General features: G+C 35.7%; 1 protein-coding gene across 1 annotated transcript; it reads left to right on the top strand.

Annotated features, from left to right (window-relative positions):
• Positions 1-639: 639 nt before the first annotated feature.
• On the top strand, positions 640-16,317 carry LOC5568640 (proclotting enzyme). The gene is made up of 5 exons (XM_001652431.3): positions 640-1,019; positions 1,101-1,189; positions 1,278-1,341; positions 1,412-1,514; positions 15,520-16,317. The coding sequence occupies exons 1-5, from the start codon at positions 954-956 to the stop codon at positions 16,254-16,256; spliced, it is 1,059 nt and encodes a 352-aa protein (XP_001652481.1). The 5' UTR covers positions 640-953; the 3' UTR covers positions 16,257-16,317.
• Positions 16,318-16,622: the final 305 nt, after the last annotated feature.

The raw sequence follows: 16,622 nt of genomic DNA, 5'->3' as shown, positions 1-16,622 counted from the left end.
GACCTAAGTTAACCTCCAGCACTTCAGTACATCTTCTTTGTGATGCTAATCTTGAGACCACACCGATCGGAGTTGGACCAGCATTCCATTCAATATGATAATATACCATTGTTGGTTCCTACATAAATCAGGTCACTGAATCTTGTTCAATGAGAATAATTTTGATTTTTTTTATGGTTTATTGTTTGACCCTCCGGCTCTGGTCCATCACGGAATATCACATAAGAAAACGTTACAAACACCAGTTGAACAATTTATACCTCCAAAAACGTTGCTATTGGCGAAAGCAGAGAAACATTCATGCAGATGAATACGTTGAGCTAGTGATAAGGAATTTAGATCGGCGTCGCTCGCGTGGTTTCGTTCATTATAACTATGCTCCATTCATATGATCACAAAGCAAGGACAATGTTTTTAACTCAATAAATTTTTAAATAAACGTTCGTAATTTTTTATATTTCGAATGTAAAAATTTGATTTATTTCTAGATTCAAATAAATTGAATAGCAAACCTCAGCATTTCAAACCGTAATACATTGTTTGAGTAAGTTTTGTCCACCGACAACTTTATTCACTGTGATTATTAACATTCACGCGGCGCATCCATTATCCCTTGACGCTCCTTCGACGACGCAACTCGCGTTCAGTTATTCATCAGTCGTTTAGCAGAGAGCACATCAGTAACAGCGTGCAATCGTTTTGCTATTTGCATCTTCAGAACGGAAGTGTTTTCAGCGTGTGCCTGAGACTTCGTGGAATTTGGAGATCCAGCGAGTGGATTTTTGACCAAGTTTCGACCTCAATCACGTCAATGCATAGCAATTCATCGCTAATTAGCCCTATTCTATGGACTTTTGAGGTGAAAATGCGTGTGCAACGTCAGCAGACAAGGCAGCAAGCGAAAATTTAACGATAAGCCGAGTGTGAACTCTTTGCCACCCGTTATCGAACAGATGCAGTTTCGATTGAGTCTGCTGGTGACCTTGTTGCAGCTCTTTGTAACAGTTCCAGCGAATCGGGTAAGTGCGAGGCTGTATTCCAGCTGAGCAGTGATTCTGAAATATGAACTTGCTCAAGGTCTGATTCTACCCTACTTCCAGAAATGTTTGGGCGGCCTTTGCATTCTTCCGGAGCTGTGTCGACCAGTAAGCGAAAACGTCTACGACGAGATTCATCTTAACTTTTTCAGGTATAATTTATGAATGGTGAAAAAAAACGCATGTCAATCCGATTCCACACGCGACCTGATTGTTTATGTTTTCCTTTCCTTGCTTCAGCTCAGATGAATGTCGAAGCGAAAGTTTGAAATGCTGTCCATTCGAGCGTATTGTGCGGCAACCGGTATGATCTTCTCCTGCTGATAAGAAGCCCGCTCATGTGTAGAATGCTGTTTTCTTATTTGCATTTGCAGAAGTTCGAAGCGCCGGACGAAAGGGAATTGGTATGCGCTGCGCGGAATAACAATGGTATTGGGAATTTACCGGTGCCTCAGGATAAGTTCCAGTCTAGATACGGTATGTTGTAGATCATGCGTAAGTACGTTGATATACATTTCATTGTCTTTTCAGTATGGACAACTAGGGTACCGCTACCATTAGGAGATACCCTAAGAACATTTTTTTCTATCATTCTTAACGATTTTTTTAGCCCTGGGCTACTTCATCTAAGAACAAAATTCATAAGAAAATAACGAAATGTCCTATAGATGTTTTTTAGCATCAATTGAAAGATATCAACTTCTTCCAACAAGAGAAAGATGTGAAAAGAACGATAGTATTGTTTTACACATAAACTCGCTTGAGCCAATATTGATACACATGTTTCAAAAGTTTGGACAGTGCTCCAGAGTTCTGGAAAGATGCAAGGTATTTCGAACAAAATAGGTGATTTTCACATATGTTTGACATTTACCATCTGTAGAAGCAATCAAAATCTTTTGAATGGCGCATAATAATCAATTATATTTTGATTGTTTTGCTTTCTTCATCTACAATGGCAACTACTAATGCAGGCGAGCTATTTTTTGCAAAAACATATTTATTTATATGACTTTTTAGTCAGATAAAAGCTGGAATTAAGCAAATCGAAGCTACTCTGCAAAATATATTCCGTTTGAATTGAAAATATACTTTCAATTCTTGTGCTATCCTGTCTACTGGTACATCCACAACCATTGGTACCGGTACAAATAGGTTAACTTCTTAACAAACTGTAAAATCAAAAGATCGTTAATTGAATCAGTTAGTAACAAGATTGAATTCAGTTCGTAATACGTTTGCCGTTAATCGGCTTGTTTGTAGAAAATGTTTGGTCACAATTTAAGGTCTTCTATTATTTACTCGAAGTTGACTTCTAAGAATTGTTTTCAAAACAAACGACCAGGTAAGGTTAAATAATGCTTATAGGGTATTGCACATCGCTTAATTTACAGAACATCTCAGAATCATCCATCTTGGAAATATAGTTCTTCAGATTTTCGACCATTATTGCCATTATTAAAGAAAATTTAGTTTACTACACAATATACGCCTAAACTGGTTTTTAAAGGATTTTGTGATGAATGTTGAGTTCTGTGTACATTTGGACTCAACCCTAAACTCCTTGAAATCAAAACCGATACGAATGCGAATATAGCAATTTAAGCCAGGGAAGCTCTCAGTGTGAAAGTGCTCATTGAACACTAAGCTGAGAAGCAGGCTCTATCCTACTGAAAACGTAATGCCAAGAAAAAAAAGATATCAAAAATCATAGAACGAAAAATAATCATGTGTTTGAGTTCAATTCAGTTTTTCAAAAATTGCTATCCCTCAAATCTATATGTATAACAAATGATTTTTAGGTAGCAATTCTAATAGAACTAGAACTTGATCATAAGTCAATCCCTACAGATGTAGTAGTTTCGTTAAGGTGACACGGGGAGGCACTCGATTTATTGCATTGGCTATGTATTGGTGCAATAGTAATCATTAACTTTGTGACTGTGTGTGTGGCGTAGCATTGGTTTTGATTTTTTTTTGAAGCAAACAAAGCTGTCATTTTCTGTGTTTACCACAACAATCCATGGAAAACTAATTCACCTAGCAGAGGTTTATGCTTTACATAATAAAGTCAATTATCTACATAACTAACTATGCACACAAGTATCAAATTAAGTGGCAAATGAAACGCAAATGTCCAGCTAAAGAGATACAGTATTGGACAAAACATTTGTAACATTTTCAGTTTTCCGCAAAAAATGCTCAACTGTAGAGGGTTAGATCTGAGGTATTTACGAACCAATTTGAATAAAACTTTCACAGTTCTACAGACATAAATTGAATTTCAACATATGATTTTTTTTGACAAATTTTTATAATTGACATAACTCAAAAAAATCAAGGAATAGTTACATGGTATCTTCAGCAAAGTTGTAGATATTTCCGATCAAATGTGATGAGATCTTGTCTACCATTTTTTTTTTCTTTAGCAATTGAAGTGATTTCTTCAGAGGTACGCTTATTTCTGCAGCGAAACTTACCTTTATGGCAATCTTTCAGATATTCGTCGAATTCTCTAGTAGTTTTAGGTCAATAATTTAAAGAGTTCCCCAAAAGTTGCTCTATAAATTCAATCTTTAATTTCTTAAGGAGTCATTGAGGGCTTCCAATCAATCTAGGAATAATTATCTTGGACATACAATAAAAATCATCACGTTTGGTATCGATAGTTCTGCTCTTGGATTTGCACTACTGTTCAATCTCAATAAAATCAAACATTTCTTGGATTCAACGTTGCTAACATAACAGCATTGCAAATAAAAAGTAGAAATAAATGTTTCCCATAATTAAATCCACATCGTGCATGCATTGTATTTTACCTCAATACAAATTCGCAAGAGATATGATGTTTAAAATCAACTACTTTTCATTTCAAAGCATCGTGCTAGAGATTTACGATGCACGATTCACTAAGGTAAAATTGTTATAGCAAGATTTGTCCCAATTGAGACGTCACACTAGAAAGAAGAAGACGAAAAAGAAGAGTAAACTGCTTTTTAGAATAAAATTGAGGCCAAGATTTAGCGAAAATTTAGGTTTCAGTTTCGATTCAGCAGAGACAAAGATTGTAAGTTTGAAACAGTTACACCTGCGTGTATTGTAGTTTATTGCTCTATTCAGATCCATTTTGGTTCATATTTAACCTCACTGCCTAATACAAATTTGTTTATCAAACAGTTTTTTTAAGTAATAATCTTCAAAAAAGGTTTTCACCTTTGGTTCAATCTTAGACGTAAAGAATGAACCTTCTTCATCTACGATCTTTAGAAGATGGTTTGCAACATTTGTCCCCAACATAAGAAACACTATGCACTTTGCGCTTGACGATATGTGCATGGCAGCTTGAATTTCGATGTTTGTATTACGATCTAAGATAACTTCTCCGTTCTTCAGCTTGCATCCTAAAACGCCTTTTGTTGTCGCGGCTTGTTCTCTTATATCCCCAGAGGAGTCCTTTTTCTTTATTAAAAGTATAATAGATCCATCTGCAGAGACCGCTGCAATTTGAACATTAAATATTATAAATAAGTCAATTCAAGATCAGTGAATCAAATTACCATCCGGAACGCAACACAAGAACTCGTGACAGGGATCAATGAACATGTGGCCTTCTTTTAGATCGAGCGCATGTTCTTCCTTCAAAATTCGTAGCACAAGTCCAACCACAGCTCGGTTTGACTTTAAGAAATTCCAGGTATTGGTGGTTTGGAGTAATGTATCACATTTCTTCCATTTTGTTGAATCCCGTGCATTTATTATTTCAGGTATAAATTTTGACAAGATACGTCCCTTCGCTAGATCCTCCATTTCAGTTATAGTTAGGCAATTATCTAGTCTTAGTTTTGTGACATTATGCAACTGAAAATATCAATATAATATTATTTATATACTTAATTTACAGACATATAGACGAATTAGTTTGTATATTACGGCATATTTGAATTACCCGTTTAAAATATAGTGTTGGTCAGAAACGTGAATGTGTCGTTTACATGTCTGTGTTTTTCCTGTTGCTGCATTACCTGATATTTCTGTCGCATTGTTTCAACATCAACAACTGACTGCTCGAGTGCAGTAATCTCTGCTGCTTCGACTGCTGCCTCTCCATAATCAGTATCCTTTTCCTTTTGTACATGTTTCGACCGTCGATTATTATTGGGATTTTTCTGAGATTTCCTACTCCGTTCTAACGATTGTGCTTTTTCAACAAACATCTTTTTGGTAAAATAACCCGGTGCTTCACCCGTAAACTTCTCCATGTATGTATTATGCCATTCATAGTTTTCGTTGCACATCAGAGCAGTTATATGGACGCGTCTCTGATACGATCCACGACTCATAGTGTCAATCCGCTTTCCGACATTGTACTTACAGAGACGACAGAACAAATTTTCAGCCCTATAAAGTAATTAACAAGCTCTAAATTAACAACTGTGGAATTGTATATAAACGCTTAGTTAAAAAGCAGGCTCTGTCCCAGTGAGCCCATAATGTCAAGATGAAGAAGAAAATAGTGAATAACATAATAAGCGAAAAATGACTAGAATACTTACAAGTTGCTCGTTTTGTTCTCACACAAGAATTCTGCTTTTGATGCTAGTTTTTCCATAATAACTGAAATTTTGTCCCACACTCCACATTTCTGCAAATCAGATATAATGCTGGGAATTTCATCAGATTCATTCTTGTGTTTGCAAAAATAGTCGCGACAAGCACTATGCATACCAAACACATGGTAAGGCACATTTCTAATGTCACATCGTAGTCCTTCAATGTCTTCAGACCCTGAATCGGCACAGTGTTTAATGGCACTTCTAGCGCCTTTCGTTATACGTTCGATACGGCTTGACAAATGATCAGCAAATTGTTTGGGACATTTTATCTAGAATATATAGAATATAATATACACCGTGTGTTGTTGTAAAGGTTTCCTACATCATACTTCTCGAAGCTTTTTTCCAACGTTCTTCATAGTGTGATTGCAGCATAATTGATGTCTTATCTCATGGCCATACGAACAACTGTTTTTCAATTTAGATACAGTGGTGGAATCACCATCAGTTATTATGGTTGTGAATTTAACTCCTTTCTCAAACAATGTCTTAAATCCATCAATAACGATATCACTCTCCATCCCTCCTGAAGATCCAGAATAATTTTTAAAACATTTGTGCTCAGTTGCACTTTTATTGGCAGTGTTGCGATTACACGCCGAACATCGTTTATTCCTCGTGCCGATGTACACAACCTTTTTACTTCGGGTGCCAATAAGTGCAGCACAGCCAGAAGCCGAACTATACCTATGTCCGTTACTTCTCAGCCCCCAAGATCCATCCAATTCACAACAAAGGTTGATAGGCGAATCGTCCGTTATTTGTTTTTCTGGTAATTCTCGAGAGGCAAGATTGATTTCTTCTTCAATTGCTTTGCTCATTGATTCTTGTAATGCAGCTTCCAGAACAGTATCCATCGCGAGTTCATCCTTAAAAAACGTTTTTCTGTCCATGAACGGTATGTTCATAAAGGAGAACATTTCCTGCGCCATAGAATATGTAGAGCCACTATTTAGAATCGCCCAGTCTGTACAGAACCTTAGCCTGGTACCACGACTTGGTTCTTCAGAAGATCCTTTCACAATATAATTGCATACATTACACATCAGCCACAACTTTGAACACATCGATTTAACTTCTTCTTGCCGAGGACATAAAACACCGCAACAAAATCGCGAGTGAGTTGCCTGAGCCATTACAACCCACTGAATAAAATAATTATAATCTACAATTCGACGTCCTTCAAGGCTTTTCCATTTTGGAATTGTGATTTGAGTAAACTCGTCTCCATTAATCGCTTGGCATCTGTAACTGCAAAAAACAGTGGTGTAAAAATCTTACATTTACAATACAAATTACAATTATAAGTTTAAGAATCGTTTGGGACAACTATGCAATTACAGCTAGTACATAGGTTAGATATGCAATTACGAAGGAATAGGACCCGTAGCTTATTTTATTCATATATTACAACTCTATAGGAACCTTCCCACAGATAAATGCTTTTAGTGGACATATTTTGCTTTTATAGCGGGTTCCCCAATGCTTCTACACAGACAAATAGATGTAGATTAAAAACGGAGGAAATAAATAATGAAAACTACTATGTGCCTTAAATTTTTCAACCGTCGTCACATAACTAAGATTTGAATGAAATATGATTATCATCAAAAATGCTTGATGATACAAACAGTTCATTCACAAAAATCTAAAAATCGCATCTGCACTGTACACCACTCACACTATTATAGGTCACCTAGTCACGATTATTAATCAATCTGTTTCACATGCAATTTAAATGGAAATGACCCATACTAGTGGGTGACCCGTAATAGTGTGACTACTGTATAGTACACTGTTCACACTATAATTACTCATCTAGATAAATGAGACATTTGACTTAGATTTCGAGCTGCCAAAAGTCAAGGCGAACCTGTTACTAAAGGTCACTAAAACTATACATTGGAAGCGCAGAGCGTTACATTCGTCAGAATAAAATAGATTTTAAATATAGTTGAAAAATGAATATTTAAATATAGTTGAGTGTTCCCATACTACTATTTGTGTTCTTTCATGTCCTTTTTTAATGCTGAGGTGTGAATATGGTTTTGACACTGATTATGCTAATCTAACCGTTGTTCACAACCCAAAAATGATAGAAAGAAATCAAAGAAGGCAAGTAAACATATATACTGTTAGTGAGCTGTTTCCTCTCTCTCAGTGTTGGATGGAAATAACCCATTATAGTGACTACTGAATAGCACACTACTCGCACTACTATGGGTCATCTAATCACAATTATTAGTCACCTTGTTGCACATGCGATTCAAATGGGAATTACCCATAATAGTGGGTGACTCGTAATAATGTGACTACTGTACTGCTCATGTTCGCATGGTCGACGTAACCACCATTGCATCATTGCTGAGAAAATGTGTTTTGGTGTTCCCAGTTACATGCATGAATATTTCAACAATTTCGATCAAATTATCTGTGCATTTGCTAAAGATTGAAATTCAAAAGCTACTGGAGGAGACTTTTTGATTAATTTCTTACTCTTGTAATCTGCATTTTAACCGTCTAACTAGTGAATTTAATAAATCAAATGATTATATGGACGAATTGACGTAAACACCAGGTCACTGTTATAGCAACCTGATTTATACGCTAAACTTTTCGAATAAACACTAGGCAAACCATGTGTACGCTCGGATAAATTGGTATATGTGCTCATGTAAATTCGTTTTTTTATAATTCAAATACAGGTCGGACTCGATTATCCGGAGTATCGATTTCCTTCTCACTCCGGATAATCGAATCACTAAAAGAAAAAATGAAATCTGCGATACACGAACTTGAATATCTGAACTAGAACATTAAAATATATATTCCGGATAATCGAGTCTGAAGTTCCGGATTATCGAATCCCGGATAATCGAGTCCGACCTGTATTGCGAAACAAAAAAGTGCTGTTCGCATGTCCAACAAGTGTATTATTAGGTAAAGAACTCATATCAATGCAAAAATGCATTTTGGTCATATTGGCGCTTACGTCGACTATGTGAACATGGGCAGTGTACAGTACAAACACTTTACAAAAAGCTCTTATTAAAAAATAGGTCACAACCCCATACTCCCTGTGCATATTTTCAAACTAATGAGCTCTATTGCTACACAATTAGTAAACTCTTACCTGTGTGAGTTGAATCGGTCAGGCGCGTTAGCATAAGATGGTTTGTCATCCTGTGCTCCTGGATGCAATTGAAGTTTATCAACGTTCAATTCCGCATAAATTTCCTTCATCTTGGCTTCGATTGATTTATCAATGCTTTCTACACTTGTGGATGTTGTAGTCTCATTAAATTGTGGCTTCTGATGTTGCGCAGCACTCTTCAGACACGCTTCGCAGTAACAGTCCATATTCAAAGAACTGGATGCTCCTAAAGGTCGACCGGGAATTGAAATTATAGTTGTTTTTGATCGACTCAAATTCCAACCCGTTCTTTTTGCATGTTGATTGCTGTCACTTTTTTGAAGCCGGTTGCCTAAAAAATAATAATAATATAAACATCGACACTCGTTAGAAAAGAAATACAATTTTACCTTGATTTTTGCTGGAGCTGTCTGTTACGACTAAGTGAATATAATTTTCAGCCAGCGCTTCTCTTGACGCGGTCACCGATGATGTTGGCAATACTAGATGGTTTGTTTCGAGACTCGCCGTTTGATCAAGTCCATAACTGATGTCCGATCCGATTAATTGCTTACGTTCATTAGCTTTCGAGTAGGTTGCCGGTGTGCTCATACTTTCTTCTTGGCCGCCACTAAGAATCGGCGATGGTAATTCAGCATCTATAATCCATTGGCTCGGAAATGTATCGATTTTCGTATGAAATTCCAAACGTTTTCCTGCGTCATCAAGCTCATCCGGTGATTTCAAATTAAAATCAGCAAACAAATTTTCGGAAAAATTTGCAAAAATCGGTTCCATGGGATTCTCTAACGATGGCACTAGAAGCAGCTCCAGCTCTTCATCACCCATTGCATTAGAGTATGCCAAACTGTTAACATATTCTGCAAGTTCACAATCACTACGGGGGCTGCAATTTTCTTTGTGGTTCCCGATGTTCTGAAGGGGAAGGGGCACATCTTCCAACCACTGTGATGCATCAGGAACATTACTGAATTCAGTGCTCCAGGCTGAAACATAAGGCCATTACAAAACGTTTTTGGAATTCTAAGGAAACTTACCATCGATTTCTGCCTCTGGTTGAGCGATTTCCAATAGATCCGGGTCGGTATCACGAATCGCAACGGATGTATTTAAACGGATTTCATCCGGCGGGTTGTCCTCTGGGTGTTTATTCCTGGTAATCCAGGATAAAATCCCGGCTCTCCTCTTTTTTGAAACTCTCGGCATGTTATTATTTGTTTTTGTTGACACTTTTTCCTGTCGCAAGTGCCTGGATGCAAGCGTTGCCAATTTACCGAATAATATCGTACCATCCATCGAAAAAGTTTTTTTTTCTGCCTCATATTCACAATTTTAAACATAAATTCAGAAATTTAAAACGAAGTTCCACAATCAAATTTTTGTAATAAATTACAAAATAGAGATGATTGGGTTTTAACTTAATGTTCAATTATTTTGTAATTTATTTTTCTAGCAACACTGGTTACAATGATCAATGATTGTTTACATCTTTTTGCACTTATACTAGATCATATAGTGTGTATGTCATGAATGAAAATGGAATTATATTTTGGTTTTGTCCATGGAAGTTTAGAAGGCAAATTATTAAATCTAGTGAATTAATCAATATATAAATTAGGTTAACTCAAGCATGGCAGTATAACAAGTGAAGTGATATAGTTTTCTAGAGTGTTCCAATGGAAATATTAGGTAAACTGACCAATTTAATTGTTGTCATGAAATCGGGACGTGCTGTTGTGCTAAGAAAAACATAAAGAAGCAGTGAGTGAACCGTTGGCTTCTATTAAGCTTTAAGCTGATATCTCAAAGTAATTTGAAAAAACAGTTTTCAATGAGTTCAACAGAGTATTCACTTCAATGCATTAGAATTTTGTGAGGATATACCAGGGGTGAATCATTTATTTTACTAATTTAATTCTGAAATAGTTTCTGTTTGTATGTGTTGGTAAATAATTATCAATGATTGTGGTGGAAGCCATGTTGCATTTACTTCCCGAAAAGCCTTAAGGTGATATAAGGAATCTCTAACGTCATGAATCATGAATCAGGGAATCCTCCTGGATGTATGAAAACTGCAGGAATTGGGGTTATTGCCATGAGCGGGAAACTGTATAAGGTACCGTGGGGCAAGTGGGTAATGGAATTTGCATAGTTGAGATTCTTCAAATTCTAGAGACTTTAAATTGAAACAAATGAGGTCGTGTATATTTTTTAGCTCGACTCCCACCAAATATAAGCAGCATGCTGAAATTGATTTTTATAAAAAATTGAAGAAAAAAATACAGACATTTTTTTTTGAAAATGTCTCTTTACTTTTCACTTGCCCCAAAAGTGGGGCAAGTGAAAAGTTTACCGTTTTGAACAATAAATTCAAAAACAAACAGTTATATTCACGATTTCTATTAGCTTTAACATTTATTATGGCTTCCCAATGAACAATGACATAGGTAACATGCAAAAAAAAAGAAAATGTTATTCTTTTCACTTGAATTTTCTTCTGTTCAGTTATGTTAGTTGAAATGATTCGACAACATTATAACTGCAACATTTCCAATGTTAGTTCTTACATTATAGGACAGCAATTGCATTACTGCTCTGTAGAATTTCAACCGCTCGTTGTTTGTTTTTAAGAATGTCGGATATGACGTCGGATAACTCTTCGGGAGAAATTAAACGGAATCCTTCAATAACGTATTTAGAATCTTTTTATGTGGATAGACCTATACCCCATTTTTATGTTTTAAACTAGCTTTACAAAGACATTACACGAGATTTCCGTGTGTTCTCCAATATTGCAACTTTTCAGTCAACGTCTTCCTTTTAATTGGCTGCCCGAAGTTGACATATTAATATTGTAATGTTTGGCAACATCTTTTAGAGAAATTCCATGATTTCTAATAACGTTTAACGCTTGAGTATAGTGTTTCTTGAATTTTCAGCACGTTATGTTTTTCTATGATAATTGCGAACCATGTTTACTTATGGCTACTTAAAGAGAAAACACAAATTCAATCTCTAATGATAAACTTTTCACTTGCCCCACCTGATAAGAAAATTGACGGTGTTTAAATTTAGTTATTTTTAGGTCTACGTAGAATTAATTCTAAAACTTTTTTTATTGCAGTTTGAAACTGTCACAGAGGATAACTAAAAAGTGGTACAGGAAATTATTTTCCGCAACTTTTTTCCACTGAAAATATTAAAATAAGATTGTACGCCGCCAACATGTTACGGAGTAACAGTAGACAGGTTAACAATTTTTCGCTCTATTATGCAATAATGGTTGAAAAATCTCAGAAATCTCTTACCTATCGTAATGTTCTCAATGGCCTCAAAGGTTTACGCATGAGTTTAAAACGTTAATTCACATATTCAGTAAAATATATCAATTGTTTTCATTTACCTCATTTACCCACTTGCCCCGCGGTACCTTATAACAGAACGATGACTGTATATAGGAAATATTTAGTTAAAACTTTTTTTTCTAATAACGGCTGTTAGCATGAGACAAAGGATGAAGTTAAAATAACTAAAATGTTGCTCTTTAGCGTATCAAAATTGAGGGACCCAAATGCGGGGTGAGGATCATTTTAGTCGGTTTTGAGTTACCCGACTATGGGTACATAACAAAACAATATCAGCTTATGTTACTATGATATGAATATTCTATCGAACATAGGTTGTTACAATTTTGATGCAGGATGTTGTTAAAATAATTAAATTTATAACAAAAAGTTGTATGAATTGTAACATAAATATAACAAAATGTGTTTTCATTCTATCAAAAACATATCAAACCCAGTTATAATTTTTGATACAAACTATCAAAATTATAAAACTGTATACTATACGGGGTAACTCATTAAGTCACGAGCTTTTTGATCAACTATATGAAAATTCTAACAAAACATGATATTCCGTGCAATAGACAGAAACTTATATGGTTATAACCAGTGTTTTTATCAATTACAGTTGACTCTCCCTTACTCGATATTTCATATCTCGATATCGAGTTAGAAAACCATAGTAAAAGTTGGTTTTTATGGCTAACTCGACGGTCCCTTGGATCGTAGTTGCACTAGATTTGTGTTATGTAACTCGATACCTCTCTAACTCGATGGTCCCAGACAACCAGAAATCGCATGAAAGTTCACGTTATAACTCGTTTATTCATACTAATTACATCAAACTCGCAAAACACCGTGGATAAACTCGACAGATTGATGAGTTTCCTCGCTTCAAACACTTTTTTTCTGAGTTCATTTGTACATTTTGCTTCGTCCCATACACTCGTACAAAGTAAGTCGAATCAATCCGTAGCAGCTGTCAAATCAACATTTATTATCATATGTTAAGTCGCATAAGATCACAGGTTAGTTCGGTAGAATATGTATACACTCGCATTGTATGTTATTATTCATCACATAATAAATGCACGCATATCGCCTCCACTTTTGTACGTAGAAGGCCTTTTCGCGACATCCTTTAAGTGAAATTTTGCACATACAAAGCCTCCAGGTGATTCCGTTATACGTACATTTTGGTTGACTGGGGTCCCTTCAATATCGAGTTAGGGCGAGTTGACTGTACATATATAAAAATTCTAATAAAACTTCATATTCGTGCAATAGGCAGAAAAATGTATGTTTGGATTTAAGCAATTTAAGCAATTATAGTCGCAACAAGTCATTTTTTAATCACTTGCAATTAGTCAATAATTAAATTAAGATCATAACTTTTTGTTACCGCTTGGATTGTTTTACAAAACCAAGAGATTTTTCTTTCATTCTCCTCAAATTAAAACAATATATTTCATCAAAAACTGCACAGATTTGTATTTGATTTTGTTATAAAATTGTTAAAAACAAACAAAAAAAAACATATTCAAAAAATATAACACAATATGATATATTTTTGTTACAATATTTTCTGTGGATAACGGTGTTTAACAAAAGTATACAATAATGAGATATGCATATCACATTCTGATACAATTTTATAATAAATAACAAAATTACCTACCTCTAGTCGGGTAGGTATACTAAAAGATTCTACTGTTTTCAAACTTCACAACAGTATTTTTAGATGGTTTTTACGTCTAATAGATTTGTTTTTTTTTGTCTCCCATACAGTTTGTATATAATAAAAACTTGTCAAAACAAGGTACTGTACTATACTGTACTGACATTGCCCATTGGTTATTTCTAAACAACTACAAAAGAAATGAATAAAAAAAATAAACCCGTTCGCGAGACTGCAATACACATTGGGTTCTGTGAAAACTAAACGAATAACATGTGAATTTTTACCCTATTTCTATAGGTAATAATGCTATTCATACAAAATGGAAAAAAACTCACCGAATTTGTTGAAATCATGTGCTCTCTGTGACTTCCGGATGGAAGGATATGCATCGTCATATACACTACGGTAGTCAAAATGCATTCCGAACGCAGTCAATTTCAATTCAATTTCAACGTCATCTATCTAATATATCTTCAACGTCATCTTTTATACACCCGATTCTGTTTTTGCACGGGGGATGCGTACCGTGCAAAAAAAGTTTTCAGTTCAAAATTTCAAAAAGCGTGTAAAAAAAGTAACACCATTTCTCGACGTTTCATGCAAAAATAAGGTTTTGTCGGAAAATTTTGTATGGAAACTTTTTTTGCACGGCCGTGTAAAAAAAAATCCGTGCAAAAACAGAATCGGGTGTACTACGGGAATAGTGATGATCCTCGCGTTCGAGGTAATTTAAACTAGTAAAAAAAGCAAAAAATATATCTCGCCTTGTTTTTTTCACGAAAAACCGAAGAAATATCAGCAGCTTCGTAGTCGCGAATATGAGACAGGACGCACACAGTGTTTGGCATTTGAATCAAATATTTTTTTGTTTTTGTTTGTGTAAAAATATCGAAAAATAAAAAAAAATTAGGGTGCCGCTGCCTATAGTGGATTACCTAAGAAAAATCATAATGAAACGCCTTTACATATATTTTTTGGCATTACCAGATAGATTTCAACCTCTTTTATATGGTAAAAATATAAAAAGAATGATAAAATTATTTTTTGAGCATAAAATCGCTTGAGCCACTATTGGTACACGTAATCCAGTAGTTGCGCTAGTGATCCAGTAGTTGACGTTCGGGAATGATTCAAGCAATTTTTAACAAAATAGTGGATTTTTACATAGGTTTAACATTTTTCCTCGGAGCAGCAACTAAAAGCTTTCGAATGAAGCATAAAGATCATCTATGTGACATTTCCTAATTTATATATATCTAATTAAAACACCGCTTCCGTCAGTTGATGCACTACTGGAACACGACGGCAACTATTGGAGCAAGGGAGGGTTTTTTGCGAAAACTTAATAATTTATATGACTTTTTGATAAAATAAAAAGCTGAAAATTGGCAAATCGACCAAACTGGAGGCGATCTATCCATCAAAAATAGCGCATGTCGTTTTAATTGAACAATATACGTTTTATTCCGTAGTCTAATATAGTGGTACATTACAATCATTGGTACCGACACCCTATTGCGTTTTAACTTTGTTTTTTCTTGTGATAAAAAAATGATATCGCTTGTAGAGGAGTAAATCAACGGCAACAGCTTTAGTTGCCGAAAGCGATATATTATAGAAAAGTTTTGCATTGATACAAAGCCAAATTATTGACATTATAATCTAATTCCGAATATTTTATCATTCCTAGGAGAGTTCCCATGGATGGCTTTCGTGTTCGTGATCGATGCTGGATACGAAGTCTACATGTGTGGCGGAACGCTGATTCAATCTAAGGTGGTGCTCACCATTGCTCACTGCATCGAGAACATCCAAACGGACAAACTGAAGGTGCGGTTCGGCGAATGGGATTTGGAAAATATGGTGGAAATCTATCCACCACAGGACCGGACTGTACTCAAAACGATCACCCATCCTCAGTACTACGACGAACTGTTACATAACGACATCGCCATTCTGTTTCTCAACGATCATGTCCACTTCACGGAAGTCGTAGGCACGGTATGCCTGCCGCCTCAGAATGCAAATTTCGACAAAAAGAAGTGTGTGTTTTGTGGTTGGGGAGAGGACACCCTCGGAAGGAATTCATCGATCTTGAAGCGGACTAAGCTTCCGATTGTGCCAAGGGATGAATGCGAGCAGATACTGAGCAAAATACTTCACAGTCCGTACTTCAAACTGCACGAGAGTTTTCTCTGTGCGGGAGGTGAATCCGGTAAAGATGCATGCCGGGGCGACGGTGGATCACCTCTGGTCTGCAGGATACCGAACTCGGAGAATCAATACTACCTGGTGGGGTTGGTGGCATTTGGAGCCCGCTGTGGAGCACGAGGTGTTCCTGGAGTTTACGTTAATGTTCCTTACTATCGTGATTGGATCGACGGGGAGATTGCAAAAATGTATCACGTTGATTTATTTGTAGATTAGGTTCTAGTTGTGTACTTAGTTTTCAGTAATTAATGTATACTATTTTGTGTGTACGTCTGTATTCCTGCTTTTTTCAAATAGGAAATATCATGCTCCTTATTCTTTCTCTTTTTAGCTTGTTCCTCTATCGGAAAGAGATTTTCTCATTGTCAGATCAATGTTCTATGAGTACTTCCACAGTAATTAAATATTTTTTTTTGGCAAATTTGCCATTTTCTGCATTATTTATCACGTGGTAGGCACGATGATACTGTATGTACAATAGGGTGCGGTTTATTTTTCAAAAGTTCTCAAAACCAAAAATTCGTATGCTCTACTGAAATCTTATCACATTAAAAGAGAAACCTCAAAATATGAGCCAATAAT

This window comes from Aedes aegypti, chromosome 3 (assembly GCF_002204515.2).
Source record: "Aedes aegypti strain LVP_AGWG chromosome 3, AaegL5.0 Primary Assembly, whole genome shotgun sequence".
Classification (NCBI taxonomy): domain Eukaryota; kingdom Metazoa; phylum Arthropoda; class Insecta; order Diptera; family Culicidae; genus Aedes; species Aedes aegypti.
The sequence above is the reverse complement of the archived record's forward strand: the minus strand, read 5'-3'. Positions and strand labels throughout refer to the sequence as shown.